The sequence below is a fragment of the Zeus faber genome, assembly GCF_960531495.2.
Source record: "Zeus faber genome assembly, chromosome: 14".
Classification (NCBI taxonomy): Eukaryota; Metazoa; Chordata; class Actinopteri; order Zeiformes; family Zeidae; genus Zeus; species Zeus faber.
In genome coordinates, this window is record NC_137200.1 from 28,159,929 (window position 1) to 28,175,231 (window position 15,303).

At 44.0% G+C, this 15,303-nt stretch overlaps 1 protein-coding gene across 2 annotated transcripts; it reads left to right on the forward strand.

Moving 5' to 3' along the window:
- The first annotated feature begins 784 nt into the window (after positions 1-784).
- On the forward strand, positions 785-13,529 carry LOC307240467 (hexokinase-4-like). Of its 2 annotated transcripts, none has more exons than XM_080014256.1 (11): positions 785-1,024; positions 1,302-1,499; positions 5,628-5,790; positions 6,141-6,289; positions 6,745-6,867; positions 8,030-8,125; positions 8,475-8,574; positions 9,192-9,375; positions 10,558-10,710; positions 10,892-11,125; positions 11,918-13,529. In XM_080014256.1, exons 2-11 carry the CDS (start codon positions 1,380-1,382, stop codon positions 12,102-12,104), a joined length of 1,509 nt encoding a protein of 502 aa, XP_079870382.1. In that variant the 5' UTR covers positions 785-1,024; positions 1,302-1,379; the 3' UTR covers positions 12,105-13,529. The 2 variants fall into 2 exon arrangements, with proteins under 2 accessions (XP_079870382.1, XP_079870383.1); XM_080014257.1 differs by having other exon boundaries at positions 1,343-1,499.
- Positions 13,530-15,303: the final 1,774 nt, after the last annotated feature.

Genomic DNA, 15,303 nt, shown 5'->3' on the forward strand with positions numbered 1-15,303 from the left:
AATGAACACTATCATGACATACCATTGTGGTTGAATTAATGTAATACCTGAAATGAATAAGAAAAAAAAAATAGAGCAGGTGGTGGAACAGCTCTGGTTAAATCAGTTTGAACCACATTAATTCAAATGGATGAAACGGAGCTCCATGTGAGGACAGTTGGTTTGACCATGACAGATGTACTTATTGGAAGTCTCTTTGGGGAGAAGCGAGTGATCAGTGATGTCATGAGAATGAAAGTGTGACTTTGACGACGAGTTTAAAAACACAGTCCTGAAGTTGTTCATACTAGATAATTACTGTTGGTTTATTTCATGTGATTTTAAATGTACGCATCACTATACACATAATTTTACGCTTTGAGCATGATTATTACTATTATTAGTAAAGTGCTATTGATGCTGGTAATAATATCATTATCATTGTAATTATTCATACTATATTATTGGTAGTAGTATTATCAGTAGTATGTATTTGTATTTATGTTATTCATTTATCTATTTATTTGTCTATTTACGTGTTAATTTATCTGTTTATCAGTTTATTTATTTGTCTTTTTATGAACTTATTTATTTATCTATTTATCTATTTATTTATTAATTTATAGTGTCATTATTCCTCGGATCAGAACAGTCCTCATACCTGCAGTCGGAGCACGGGCACGCCCTTCTGGTGCCCGCCCCCTCATCCTTCAGCGGAAATGAAGCTAGAGAACTTTTTCCTCCAGAGTCTCAGGTGAGAGACTGTTCTCTTAAGCTCCTGCTGTGCATAACAGGCACCTGGAACTGGAGAGGGTCCCAGTTTTGTCCCAGTCTGGTCCTGGTTCCGGCCTGGTCCTGGTCACACTGTGGTTGTGGTCCTACTCTGGTCCTGGTCCCATTCTGGATCTGGTCCCAGTTTAGTGCCTGTCTGGTCCTGGTCCTGGTCCTAGTCCTGGTCTTGGTCACAAACCAACCAGCGTGTGGGTGTGGCCTCTGTACAAACTGCTTTGAGTTTGAAAGAAGAGACACTGCAACAGGATCTGAGGTTTGTTTAAACTTCTTCCTTCTAAATTAAATCTTTTAGATCGGTGCAGACCTGGGACTTTACTGTAAAAGAAAGTTTTAGAACTTTTCAGGAAGTTAAGAGTCCCAACCTTTCAGGCTGTTGATCTTTCAAATAGCAAGTCATTCAGATAGTTTTCTTGTTCTCGTTCTGGTCTGGTGTTTCTACTTTTTCTACTGTGTTTGTACAGCGTTTGTACTAGGTGTCTACTGTTTCTACTATGCCTCTACTTTCCTCTGGATCTTCTCCGTTATCTCAGGTGCTGGTTCTGCTGGTTCTGCTGGTTCTCCAAATTTCCAGGTTGTTCCCCAGCTGACTCGATCCCCTCTCCCAGCCGATGAGCTCCACAGAGGCCAACAGGGTGACGGACCATCCCAGGCAGAAGAAGAGCAAGATGGTCGACAGCGCCCTGGACCCGGTGCAGGAAGACAGGATCCCAGCAGACATCCTCACCAAGGTAGGGACCCCCCGGCCCCCACACACACACACATAGAACCAGAACTGATCAAATCCAACAGAACCAGTAGAACCAACCAGTTTCTATCTGTTCTGTCGGCTCTGTGTGGTTCTAGGAATGCAGGTGTCTATGCCTGTTCTTCAGAGGGTGTTCTTTGTTTTGCATCTTCACATGCTGCAACCTCAAAGTTTAGCAACTGGATAATTGTCTGTTGCCTGGTCTGACCCCCTTCACTGACATTGGGAGAGAAAAAAAATAAAATTAACATAAATCATGTACTGTATGTGCATTGTGTGTGTGTTTTTTAAACAGTATATATAACTAATATTTTTAAGCACATTTTTTATTTTATTTTCGGAGTGTCCCCTGCAGTGCCCCAAAGTACCCCCGTTTAAGAAACACTAATGTTCTAATGGATTAATCATGACGGGTTTTTGGTGCTTTCCAGTCTGGGTGATATTACAGTATATTACAGTAATATTACAGTATATCACAATGATATTACAGTATATCACAGTATATTATATTAAAATTACACTATATTACAGTAATATTACAGTATCTCACAGTATATTACATTAATATGACCATATATCACAGTAATATTACAGTAAATAACAGTATGTTACATTAATATTACAGTAAATTACATTAATATTGTGATTCTCATGGGACCTTGACCAGTTTTGTACACAGCAAACTTCCTCTCCCTGGTTTCATCTTTGCGATGCTTCCTAAGTTTGTCTTTTTGAAGATATACGTTCCAGTTTCGATGTGACTCGCTGTCCAGAAGGTGTTTTGTTTTATGCCATTTAGATCTCCTTTGTGAAATAACAGAAAGCATGTGTGTGTTGTTTTTGGTCTTTCTACACTTCGAATGGAAACCTAATCCCTGTACAGATCTTATCCCTTTAAAATGATTTTATTTTTCAAATTAGGTTTATTCTGACTGACTGATTCCTTAGCCTTTTAGCCCTGACATTCCTTAGCATGTATTTTCTCTTACCATTATCAATATATTAAATAATCATTATAGTATTGGTACAATGGATAATACAATATGATTGGGAAACTTAATTCATCCCTGGAGAGAAATTCTGGTGTTAGATGAGAGATACAAATCAAAATGAAAAAAGAAACAACACATGTACACGCCTGTCTCCACAAGTTAACATGAAGCAGCAATGTGGGAACACGTGGCCCAACATGGCAGGTATCAGTTAGTCTACAGCAAGTAAAAGTGAGAGTATCGCAGCATTGCTACTAAATGTTGTGGACAATGATAATAGCAGCCCATAATAATAACCCCTTTGAATGTATCCCTTGGGGAGACACGCCCTGTGTGAAACTCTTCTCAGGGATTGAAGTCTGAAGTATGTGGTTCTACCTCCACAAACTGAGAGACGGGATGAGGGTGGAGATAGAGAGAGAGCGAGAGAGATAGAGAGTTAGAGAGTGAGACAGACAGACAGACAGACAGACAGACAGACAGACAGACAGACAGACAGACAGACAGACAGATAGATAGATAGATAGATAGATAGATAGATAGATAGATAGATAGACGGATAGACGGATAGACGGATAGATAGATAACATCAACAACAACACAGTAGCCTGCAGTTATCAAGAAAAGCGAAGTAAGAATATTGAAACTTGGCCAAATTATTGCAACACAATACCGTGCCTCTACCCACCCCACCCCCCCAGATAGATAGATAGATAGATAGATAGATAGATAGATAGATAGATAGATAGATAGATAGATAGATAGACAGATAGATAGATAGATAGATAGATAGATAGATAGATAGATAGATAGATAGACAGATAGATAGATAGATAGATAGATAGATAGATAGATAGATAACATCAACAACAACACAGTAGCTTGCAGTCCTCTATCAGTTATCATGAAAAGCGAAGTAAGTATGTTGAAACTTGGCCAGATTATTTCAACACTATGCCGTACCTCCACCCACCCCCCCCACCCCCGCCCCCACACACACACACACACACATACACAAACACGTTGTAACTTGTCGTTGAAGGTTTAACAAGACGAAGAGCGGAGGTCCACAGCTTGAAGCAACAGGAAGAATGAAGCAACAAACCGCCTGTTTAAGCTGTAGAGGGTGGGGTCGCCCCCCAGTGCCCCACCTGGTGGAGCATACCGCGTACAAGGCTCAGTCTTTACCGCAGCAGCCCGGGTTCGATTCCCGCACGAGGCCTTTTGCCGCATGTCGTCCCCTGCCCTCCCCTTTCCCCGCGCTGTCACCATCACAAATGCCCCCAAAAATATATCTTTAAACTGTAGAGCAGCTCTGTACCTGTACACAGGCTGTCACAGTCAGATGACTGAAGTGAATCGGGCAGAGAGGTGAATACAATTTAAAGGGGACCTACGATGCTCCTTTACAAGTTAATACAGGTCTCTGAGGCCCCCAAAACAAGTTTTAGAAGTTTTTAGCTGAAAATTCCACTCAGATGATGCACTAGAGCCATCCTAACATTCCTGTAAATCCATCGTGTTCCTGACGCTCCGTTTAAGTGGGAGGAGCCTCCTTCCTGAAGCCCCGAGTCCTTAAACGTTCCCTGATTTCCCCTCATCGGTCCACCAAAATCTCTGAACAAATTTGAGGTGAGAAATAAGCAATCCAGTTGTTGAATCTTTACTCATATTAGATCTCATAGATCCGACTCATTTAAAAGTTTGTTCTGGCTTTGCGCATTCCCCCCGCAGCGGATCAATGTTACTGACAATACACAGTTATTTCAAATACTTACATTTTCAGTTAGTTTCACTTTCTTCTGCAGTTTTGTCGTGGACAACTGGTATTAATTCCAATTTCTTTTAAAAGATTTGTGCTGGTCTGTGCAGCCAACAACAGAGCACTTCCCATGCTTAGCTCTTAGCTTATCTCCGAGCCACCGGAACGCTAGCAGCGGCGCTCAAGCCGTGGGCGGAGTTACTCCGATGGGGCGCGGTGTTGTAATTCCACTGAGGCCCGACGTGACGTGGGGTTGGGCGACAAATCTGAACGGCTTGTTGAATCACCTGTTTTCTGAAACAGACAGCTCACAAAAGACCAACTGGATTGTCGACCCATCAGAGACCCAAATGTATGTGCACAAAGCACTGAAAAGGTGGTTTTTCATTATAGGTCCCCTTTAAGATGTGTTTATTTTTCTGTACGGGACAGGTGATTGGGATAGGGTGTGTGTGTGTGTGTGCGTGTGCATGTGCGTGTGTGTGTGTGTGTGTGCATGTGCGTGTGTGTGTGTGTGTGTGCGTGCGTGCATATTTAACGGCAGGCTGTGGCTGTAGTCGTCAATGCGGGGTAAAGGCCGCTAACAGCAACGGTGACATGTAAGCAAACAGCACGCGGCTCGGTGACATCATCAAAAGGGGGCGGGTGGCTTAGAGGACCCACCCGCGAGGTGACGGAGACGCAGGTCGCTGGTGGCCATTTATGGGACCAGCAGACATATACTCACACCTGGGGGCCGCGGACCCTGACTGAACCCTTAAAGGCACAGAACCGGTCTCAGTATCAGATCTGTGGCCGTAGTGTCTCAGTGTTGACCTTTTGACTTTTTCACAGCGGCGCAAGCACAAACTCTTTACTATTATATGATTTCCTATTATTCATGTGATTCTATACAAATATATTTTGTTAGAAATGAAATTATTATCTTCTGGCTCTAAAGGAAGGAATCTCAGTCCGTCTGTCTGTCTGTCTGTCTGTCTGTCTGTCTGTCTGTCTGTCGGTCCTTGGATTATCTCAACAACCGTTCATCAGATCTACTTCTCACCTGTCGGGTGTGTCGCTGGGGACCCAAGGACGTGCGGTGTCCAATTTGGTGTGAATTTTTGACACGCACCACGTGTATAATAATAAACTTTGAATAACCAGCGTACAGCGAGCCAGCAGGGGGGCGGGGCTTCAGGGCTCTTTTCATCTTCCGCTGTGGAAAGTGGACAGCAGTGAGCGCGATATCACAGCTACGCCGAAATGCAGCCGTGCCAAGCGGGGGTGGATGCGCGAGAAAAGTCTAAAATTTGGAACGGGCGGGCGCTCGTAATACCAATAATAAGAATTCTCTCCAAATAACCCTCCCCCCAAGGTGAACCGGGTCCTGCAGCCGTTCCTTCTGTCCCACTCCCAGCTGGTCACGGTCTCGTCACGGCTGATGATGGACATGCACAGGGGTCTGGGGAAGCACTCGCACCGCCTCGCCCCCGTCAAGATGCTGCCCACCTTCGTGCAGGCCACGCCCGACGGCACTGGTAGGACCCAGCAGACAGCGCTAGGAGACAGGCGAGGAGCTAGGAGACCGACTAGGAGACAGGAAACAGTCAAGGGGCTAGGAGACAGGTTGGAGCCAGGAGACAGTCTAGGGCCTAGGAGACAGGTAGGAGCTATGTGACAGGTTAGGAGCTAGGAGACAGATTAGGAGACAGTCTAGAAGCTAGAAGTCAAGAGACAGTTTAGGAGCTAGGAGACCACCTAGGAGCTATGAGGCAGGGTAGGAGACCGTCTAGGAGCTAGGAGTCAGAGAGAAAGGAATTGACTGATTAATTGATCAGTGATTGATTGATCAGTAATTGATTGGTTGATTGATTGATTGATTTCCCAGAGAAAGGCGACTTCCTGGCGCTGGACCTTGGAGGGACCAACTTCCGTGTCCTCCACGTCAGCATCCAGGCAGGGGGTGTGGGCGTGGCCACCATGGACTGCGAGATCTGCGAGATCCCACAGGAGATCATGGAGGGCACGGGCACTCAGGTGTGTATGTGTGTGTGCGTGCGAGCGCAGGTGCTAAATAACCCCGACAGGGTTTTAACAGCTTAGGAAATTAATTAAAACATTGAGACGGGTTATTGATTGAAAAATGTTTTTGTAATCCGCCATTGTTGTTTCTATGTAGCACTGCCAGGTGCCGCCACTAGCTAGCGGTAGCATTAGCATGGAGGCGGAGTGATGTGGAGCTACAGAGTACTGGTTGCCAATGCTGACCAATCAAAATGCAGTATTCTCCTGGAACGATAAACATATTTAAAAATGAATTATTTCAATTAATCAATGAAGTTGAATCTGCCTTTCTCTTCTCCCTCTCTCTTTGACTCTCTTACCCTCCATGTCTGTCTCCCTCCCTCTCTCCCTGTCTGTTTCTCTCTCTCTCTCTCTCCCTGCCTTCCTGTCTCTCCCTCCCTGTCTCACCCTATCTGTCTGTCTCGCAGCTCTTTGACCACATTGCAGAGTGTGTGTCTCACTTCCTGGACTCTAAGCCGCAGCTTGGGTCTCAGACGCTGCCGCTAGGATTCACCTTCTCCTTCGCCTGTGAGCAGAAGGAGATCGACAAGGTCACACACACACAACAACTTTTCTACTAATAGAGAACAGACCATGAGTGAAATACCACTTTAACTCGTCCACTGGGTGACTCTGTACTTCCTGTTGTGACACTGTCTTTCCTGTTGAGTGACGCTGTACTTCCTGTTGTGATGCTGTACTTCCTGTTGTGATGCTGTACTTCCTGTTAAAAGTGATGCTGTACTTCCTGTTGTGACACTGTACTTCCTGTTGTGAGTGACATACTTCCGGTTGTGACGATGTACTTCCTATTGTGAGTGACGCTGTACATCCTGCTGTGAAACACTATTTGCTGTTGTGACGCTGTCTTTCCTGTTGTGAGTGACACTGTACTTCCTGTTGTGACGCTGTACTTCCTATTGTGACGCTGTCTTTTCTGTTATGAGCGACACTGTACTTCCTGTTGTGATGCTGTACTTCCTGTTGTGATGCTATCATTCCTGTTGTGAGTGACACTGTACTTCCTTTTGTGACTCTGTACTTCCTGTTGTGACGCTGTACTTCCTGTTGTGAGTGATGCTGTTCTTCTGGTTGTTACGATGTACTTCCTATTGTGAGTGACACTGTACCTCCTGCTGTGATGCTGTACTTGCTGTTGTGATGCTGTCTTTCCTTTTGTGAGTGACGCTGTACTTCCTGTTGTGACGCTGTCTTTTCTGTTGTGAGTGATGCTGTACTTCCTGTTGTGATGCTGTACTTCCTGTTGTGACGCTGTCTTTCCTGGTGTGAGTGACACTGTACTTCCTGTTGTGACACTGTCTTTCCTGTTGTGAGTGATGCTCTACTTCCTGTTGTGATGCTGTACTTCCTGTTCTGATACTGTCTTTCCTGTTGTGAGTGATGCTGTACTTCCTGTTGTGATGCTGTACTTTCTTTTGTGACACTGTCATCCTGTTGTGAGTGATGCTGTACTTCCTGTTGTGACACTGTATTTCTTGGTGTGGTTCTGTACTTCCTGTTGTGATGCTATACTCCCTGTTGTGGTGTTGTACTTCCTGCTGTGGTGCTGTCCTTCCTGCCTTGATGGTATATTTCCTAATGATGCTATGCATTGTGTTGTGATTCTGTACTTCCTGTTGTGATGCCGGGCTTCCTGTTGTGAGTGATACTGTCCTTCCTGTTGTCATGTTGTATTTCCTGTTTCCTACACAGTGCTTCCTGATTCGCTGGACTAAGGGCTTCAGATGCTCTGGAGTGGAAGGGAAGGACGTGGTGAAGCTGCTGAGGGACGCCATACACCGCCGAGGGGTGAGACTCCCTCACCCCCACACCCTGCCTCACCCCCTCAACCCGTTCACCCTCCTCACAACCCTCACCCTCCTCACCCCCTCACCCTCCTCACCCCCCTCACCCTCCTCACCCTTCTCACCCCCTCACCCTTCTCACCCCCCTTACCCCCTCACCCTTCTCACCCCCCTCACCCTCCTCACCCCCCTCACCCTTCTCACCCCCCTCACCCCTTCAACCCCCTCACCCCCCTCATCATGCGTCACTCAACCTCACCCTCCTCACCCTGTGTCACCCGTCTCAAGAAGGAGGAATAAACAGTATATTACCCACACTCCCTCTCCCTCTCTCTCTCTCTCGCATTCCTCAGGACTATGACATTGGATCCATTGCCATGGTGAACGACACAGTTGGCACCATGATGAGCTGCGGCTTCGGGAAACAGAACTGTGAGATCGGGATGATCATCGGTAAGACACACACACACACACACACACACACACACACACACACACACACACACACACACACACACACACACACACACACACACACACACACACACACACACAGCACAGGCCACGGATGACATAGTCATCATAGAAATTGCATTGATTTAATAAGTATTTTATTGAATTGTTTGTGTGTGTATATATATATATATATATATATATATATATATAATAAATAACATTTTAAATACTTGTATATAATTGTAATATATATATATACATATATATGTATATATCATATTATATATAAATATACTAAACGTCATTCATGATGGGTGCGTTGGAGAATGATGTGAGATTTGCAATTTTCTAGGGGTCTTTAGAGGATTGCAGTGCCTCCACAGCAAGATCATTTTTTTTATTATTGTTTTATGTGTGTATTAACTTTTTTCGGGGATGGGGGTCCTAGTCTAGTCCCAGTTTGGGACATCCCCTGATGTAATTGGATCTAATCTGGTATAAATTGATATAATACGATACAATCCGATATAATGAGGTATAATCTGATCTAATCTGGTACAACCTGGTATCATTTGGATATAATCTGATAAGGTATAATTCCTGCTGCTCCTCAGGCACCGGCACCAACGCCTGCTACATGGAGGAGATGCGTAACGTACATCGCGTGCACGGCAACGACGGTGTCATGTGCATCAACACAGAGTGGGGGGGCCTTGGGGACGACGGGGCGCTGGACGACCTGCTCACCGAGTTCGACCGCGAGCTGGACCGCCAGTCCATCAACCCTGGAGTGCACACGTACGTGAGCGCACACGTAGGGAAAAGGATAATATATCAACAAGGTCTTTTTCTGGATTTCCAGTTATTTTATTTCTCATTTTTCAGAAAAACCCTTTAAACATTGTGAAAATAATGAACATATCTCAACAGAATATAAATGTTAATTTCTGCAGACACAGCGGTTGACAGCGGGCATTCACCATGCATTTTCAAGTTAAAAAAAAAAGACATAAAATGTTTTTTTACAATTTTTATTGAAAATAAATAATTTTAATAAACCCACTTGCAGTACTATCCTGGAACACCAGGGGGCCACGACCCACAGGTGAAAATCACTGCAATATGATGCATTGGTTTATCAAAGCAGTGATGCATTAAATAACTTTTCAAGTTTTAAAGGAAAATAAAATGCAATGAGTTTCAAAACATTTCTAAAAGTACCATGAAATTAGTTTTTTAATTTTCTATTTATAAAAAAATCCTTCCATTTTTTCTTTTGCCAATGATTTGGCGGGCCTCTTGCAGTATCCCTGTGGACCACCATGTGACCCTAACCCATAGGTTGAAAATGAAATGGAAATATTGGCCGAGAATTAGAGAAGTTAGAATCGAAGAGAAGTAACTTTTTTTTCCCGTTGGGAACCTGAGGCAGGCGAGTTAGGTTTATTTATATCATTTATTTAATCCTCCTAGTCGTCATTGAAGGAATTTCAGGGGGTTTGCAGCGAAATTAGTACTTTATATGTTTATTTATATTGTGTTTTATTACAATTTTCCACAATATATATTTACATGCAATACTAAATATATTAACACAGCCATCAAAGCCCAAACACACACACACACACACACACACACACACACACAAACACAAACACACAAACACACGTATATACTCAACTCCACTAACAATCGTGAGTTGTTTTTTCATCAGTTTACATTAAATGTTCCTTTTTGAGTTCAACATTATGGTCTGCATGTCATTTCAAACTGGCCTCCACTGCCCTCCAGGGGTCCTCAATGGGAGTGCAGTGGCACGATCATTGTTCTTATACATTTCAAATTGTCGTCTTGCATTTGATGCACACAGGAGCACATACGTCCCTCATGATGATGATGAGATTGTATTTTATTGTGACATTTGCACTTTTCGTCAGCAGGGTTAAAAGCCCAGGTCTGGTGTGTCCTGTGCGCCCACAGGTTTGAGAAGATGATCAGCGGGATGTACCTGGGGGAGTTGGTGCGGCTGGTGCTGCTGAGGCTGACGGAGGAGCAGCTCCTGTTTGGAGGAGGCGCGGGGCCCCTGGGGACCAGGGAGACGTTCGAGACGCGCTTCCTGTCGCAGATCGAGGAGTGAGTCCCAAAAACACACTCTTTGCACTGATGGTGGTCTGTTGCTCAGTTTATTGTTTTGCTTTCTGTTGTTTTGTTTGTGTTGTTTTATATATACTATAATACTACATAATGTACACTTGTGGTTCTTCATGTAGACCTGGAGTCTAAGAATGTTTTGCTCGATGCCCGCCTCCCCCAGGGTGGATGCAGGTCTTCAGAACGCTCACCTCATCCTCTCCTCCCTCGGTCTCTCCTTCTCCCCGGTGGATGTCCTCGTAGTGCGTTTGGTTTGTAGCACCATCTCCACCCGCTCCGCCCGGCTCTGCGGCGCCGGCCTGGCGACCCTCGCCGAGCGCATCCGTACCAACCGCGGACTGCGCCACCTGGAGACCGCCGTAGGGGTGGATGGCACCGTCTACACGAAACACCCCAAGTAATAATATTTTAAAAGCATTGTTTTCTAATATATTTACTGTCATGTAGATGTATTCAGAAATATAATATTAAATGTAATATATCATATATATATAAATATATTAATATTTAGCATGTCATATAATATTAAATATGTATTATTTTTCACTATATATATATATGTATTTTTTTTTTAACATGTCCAATAAAAATATTAAAATATAATAGATTTTACATAATGTTAACACGGTCATTTTATGAAATATTTAAGATTATATTATACATTTTTATATAAATATACTTACAGTAATTAACTGGATGGATGGATGTAGATAGATAGCAACAGTGGGGGTTTCCAGTGGGGCATGGGATGTTATACAATATATAGAATAATCAGGATGTGTTCACAGAGGTTCACAGTTTATATGGCATGATGATAATGAAACATTTAATTAAAACTGATTTTTAAACACTTCACTGTAAACGGAAGGATCCTGTGCTGATCACAATCATTGATCTGTTCAGCCGTTAATTATAACAGCTTGAATAGATTTTGATATAAAATGTGTGTGTGTGTGTTAGAACCAGTTCTTGTACAAACGTGAATTTTCTTTAAAATGCTCAGAACACATGACTTGACTTGGTTATCCCCCCCCCCTCCTTCCTCCCTTCCTTCCCCCCCTCCTTCCTCCCTTCCTTCCCCCCCTCCTTCCTCCCTTCCTTCCCCCTCTCCTTCCGTTGCCGTTAACCCCTCTCCCTCCCTGCCTGTCTGACCCCGCCCCCTGTCCTCTAAACCCCACCCCTCCCCCAGCTTCAGCGAGGAGCTCCAGGCCACCGTGCGCCTCCTGGCTCCCTCCTGCAGCGTCACCTACCTGGTGTCCAAGGACGGCAGCGGGAAGGGCGCTGCCATGATAACGGCCGTCGCCCAGCGCATCGCCCGCCAGCTCCGGCTGCTGGAGGACGACGAGGAGGACGAGGAGGACGACGAGGATCAATAAACACACTGCACTGACAGTACACAGCCTGTACTGACAGTACTGTCAGTACAGACTGTGTTCTGTTCCAAACTGAAATTTGCCTGAAGCTCAAAACTCATAAAATACCCAGATGTTCTCACTGCATCCTAAATATGGAGGGTGCATCCCAGGCCCAGTTCTAGGCTGCTCTGATTGGGGGGGGGGCAGTAACAAATATTGATCAGTCGCTTATTGACATGTTGGTGCCTTTTTTGTTTTATTCAATTAGGAAACAGAGCAAAATATATACATCTTCAATTAAACACACACACAATGTATGGGTGGCCTGAGACCAACCCCTACCGCCGGCCTTGTTGCATCCTAAAATAGAGGGTGCATCCTAAATATGGAGGGTGCATCCTAAATATGGAGGGTACACCCTTAATATGGAGGGTGTATCCTAAAAATGGAGGAGGCTGGTGACTTTGCAGAGGTGGAACATTCCAGAGCCGCGAAGTAAAATCCCTGCTTCCAGGTTTTTAGCTCCAGCTGCATTGACCTCTGGGCTGGTGCTAAATAGCATGATTGGCTCTAAATGCTGGAGTGGAATTTTAACTTTCTAAAGCCGGATTTTTCCACCTCTGCAAACTGGACTGAGCCTGATTTCCCAGCATGCATTTCAACAAAACAAGCATAATTTTCCTGATAATGTCCCAGAAAGAGGAACATTCCCAGAATGCACTTCTTTGGCAAACGCATAGATTTGGATCGTGGATAGGGGCCGTTGAATAGAACAATTCTGCATTTTCAGATGAAAGATAGGGAGGCGATGCAAATTTGGCCCCCCGAGGGCCACGGCAGTGTTGTGTAAAACAGGTTTTCTGAGACTGAAAAAAAAGTTGCTGTAAAACACCAACCACCACTGTGTGGCTGAAACAGCCTTTAAACAAAAACTGGATATTATGTCAGATTTGAACGCTTAAAATACAGCGGTCAGGTTTTTTGGTGTGGAGTGTGTGCGGTTTTATCAGAATTTACTGGTCGTTGAAACTCTTGGTTCCCCGGGGACTGGGTTTAATGGCTCAGGGTGATAAATATATTCATGGTTCATCTATACTTACACATATTGCATCTATATTTAAAGCACATGCCGTCGCTATTCAAGTTACTATTAAAAGCATAAAGCAGCTGAATGTATTTTCACAGTTATACTCGTATTCCTTTGCATCTCTGTGGGGTTTGAAATTTATTTTAAATCGCATCAAATGATAACGACGGGGTGGTTTGTCGTTTTCCCCGCATCACTGACTCATTCAGTTCTTTCTCAGATGCAGCTCTTTAAATGGAGACCCGTTTCCACCGCAGAGGAAGTTCGACGTCTCTCGGATACTGAAGACATTTTAGGTTGTTCAACGTGTGGTTTTTTATTTTTATTATTATTGCTTCTCATTGATTAAAGAATCGAGACATAAATATATTTCTGTGGATTCACTCCTCGGAGCTCGGTGACGTCACACGGTGCGACTTTGTCGCGTTAGCCGGTTAGCACGTGAGGGGCTTTAAACGAACGTGGTTTTAACAGTTTTCTATCTGGTGCGAAAATAAAAAATAAAAGAGAGAAAACTCCAAACATGACAGGGGAGGGTGGACGTTAGCTCGACTGGGTGTCGGGAGAGCAGAGAAGTGGACACGGACTCAGTCGAAGACGAAAGGAATCAAACATTTCTCCACTGACGCCAACGAAACGGATCAGAGCTGGAGCCACTTCCTGTCTTGGTCCCGCCCCCCGGAAGTGGCTTCACCGTTCGGTCATGCGCTTTAACGCTGCGTTCCTGGAATCTCGGAAACCGGTGACTCCGATTGGCCCGTTCCCACTTCCGGCTAAATGTTCCGTTCTCTGTTGGCCGCTCGGGAATTTACGAACCGAACATATTCGTTGAGATGCAAGTGAGAGTTTTCTCACACGAACCCTGATAATGGAACTTTGTTCCGCGTCAACGGCGTGTGCCGCCAAATTGCCGTGGCGAGGGTTTTTTTTTTTCAAACGCTTAACCACGCGTTGGAGTGGCTCGTTTTGGTTGTTTTGGTTTTTTTTTTTCGCGTATCCGAGCGTAAGGGCGGATTTTTCCGAGGTCCGAACCCGGCGGAACGCAGCATGGGCGGACGCGTGGAAAGAAGGGCAGCAGGTGTGGGGGGGGGGGGGGCTCCACACCTTCCTCTGCCCCTTCCTCATTTCCATTTCAATGACTTGTACTGGCAAAGCAAATGGGAAAACAAAAAGTGAAGAATACAAACACTAGAATTAAGGCAGAAAACCTAAATGTTGCAGTGAAAAAAAATGTACAGATCAGTGAAATGAGAAGCGTTAAACAAAGATGTTAAAGAAACACACACACACACACAAACACACACAAACACACACACACACACACACAGAGAGAGAGAGAGAGAGAGAGAGAGATAGATTCAAGATTCAAGAGGTTTATTCGTCACATACATATACATACTTTAATACATATATGCACCCGGTGATAACACACAATATGTCCTAGGAAAAAATTCTCTCTAATAGACCAACTAACTGACTCCTAAAAACATAATACAGTAAGTCGAATACTTATAGAATAAAATAAAATAGAATAAAATAAAATGGAAGAGATAAAGGGAATATGCTTATGTATATGGAATAGGCAATTGTGTATGTACAGATATGTATAGAGAGAGAGAGAGAGAGTGAATATAATCGAACATTAAAAACGAATAAATAATTCTAAAAAAATGTCTTGCTTCTCCATGTGTCTGGCCCTTAACTCTGGTAATCGGTGATACAGAGCTGTTGGGATAAATCAGAATTTATTTCTCACACACAGTACCTGAAATATACATTTATATATACATATATTTATATATGTAAGATTTGACCCCCAGCGACCCCCAAGGGATCTTTTTATTATCTCTACTAAATATGCATCATACAGAATGAAGCTCTTTGCCTCAACGTGTTTTCAGCAACACATCCGCTGTAAACCACCATGATCTATCTCCCTTTATTTCCTATATTTGAAAAAAAATGTTTATCTCATTTTAACCTTCAATACCAAATCATCTTTTATATGTTGAAATGCTTCATATATAAATAGAATTCTCAAATCCGTGGTGCTTGTGGAGGGTTAGTGTGTATGTGTTGTTTTCCCTGACGGTGCCCTCCCTCCCCCACCGGGAGGAATGCGTATAATAAATT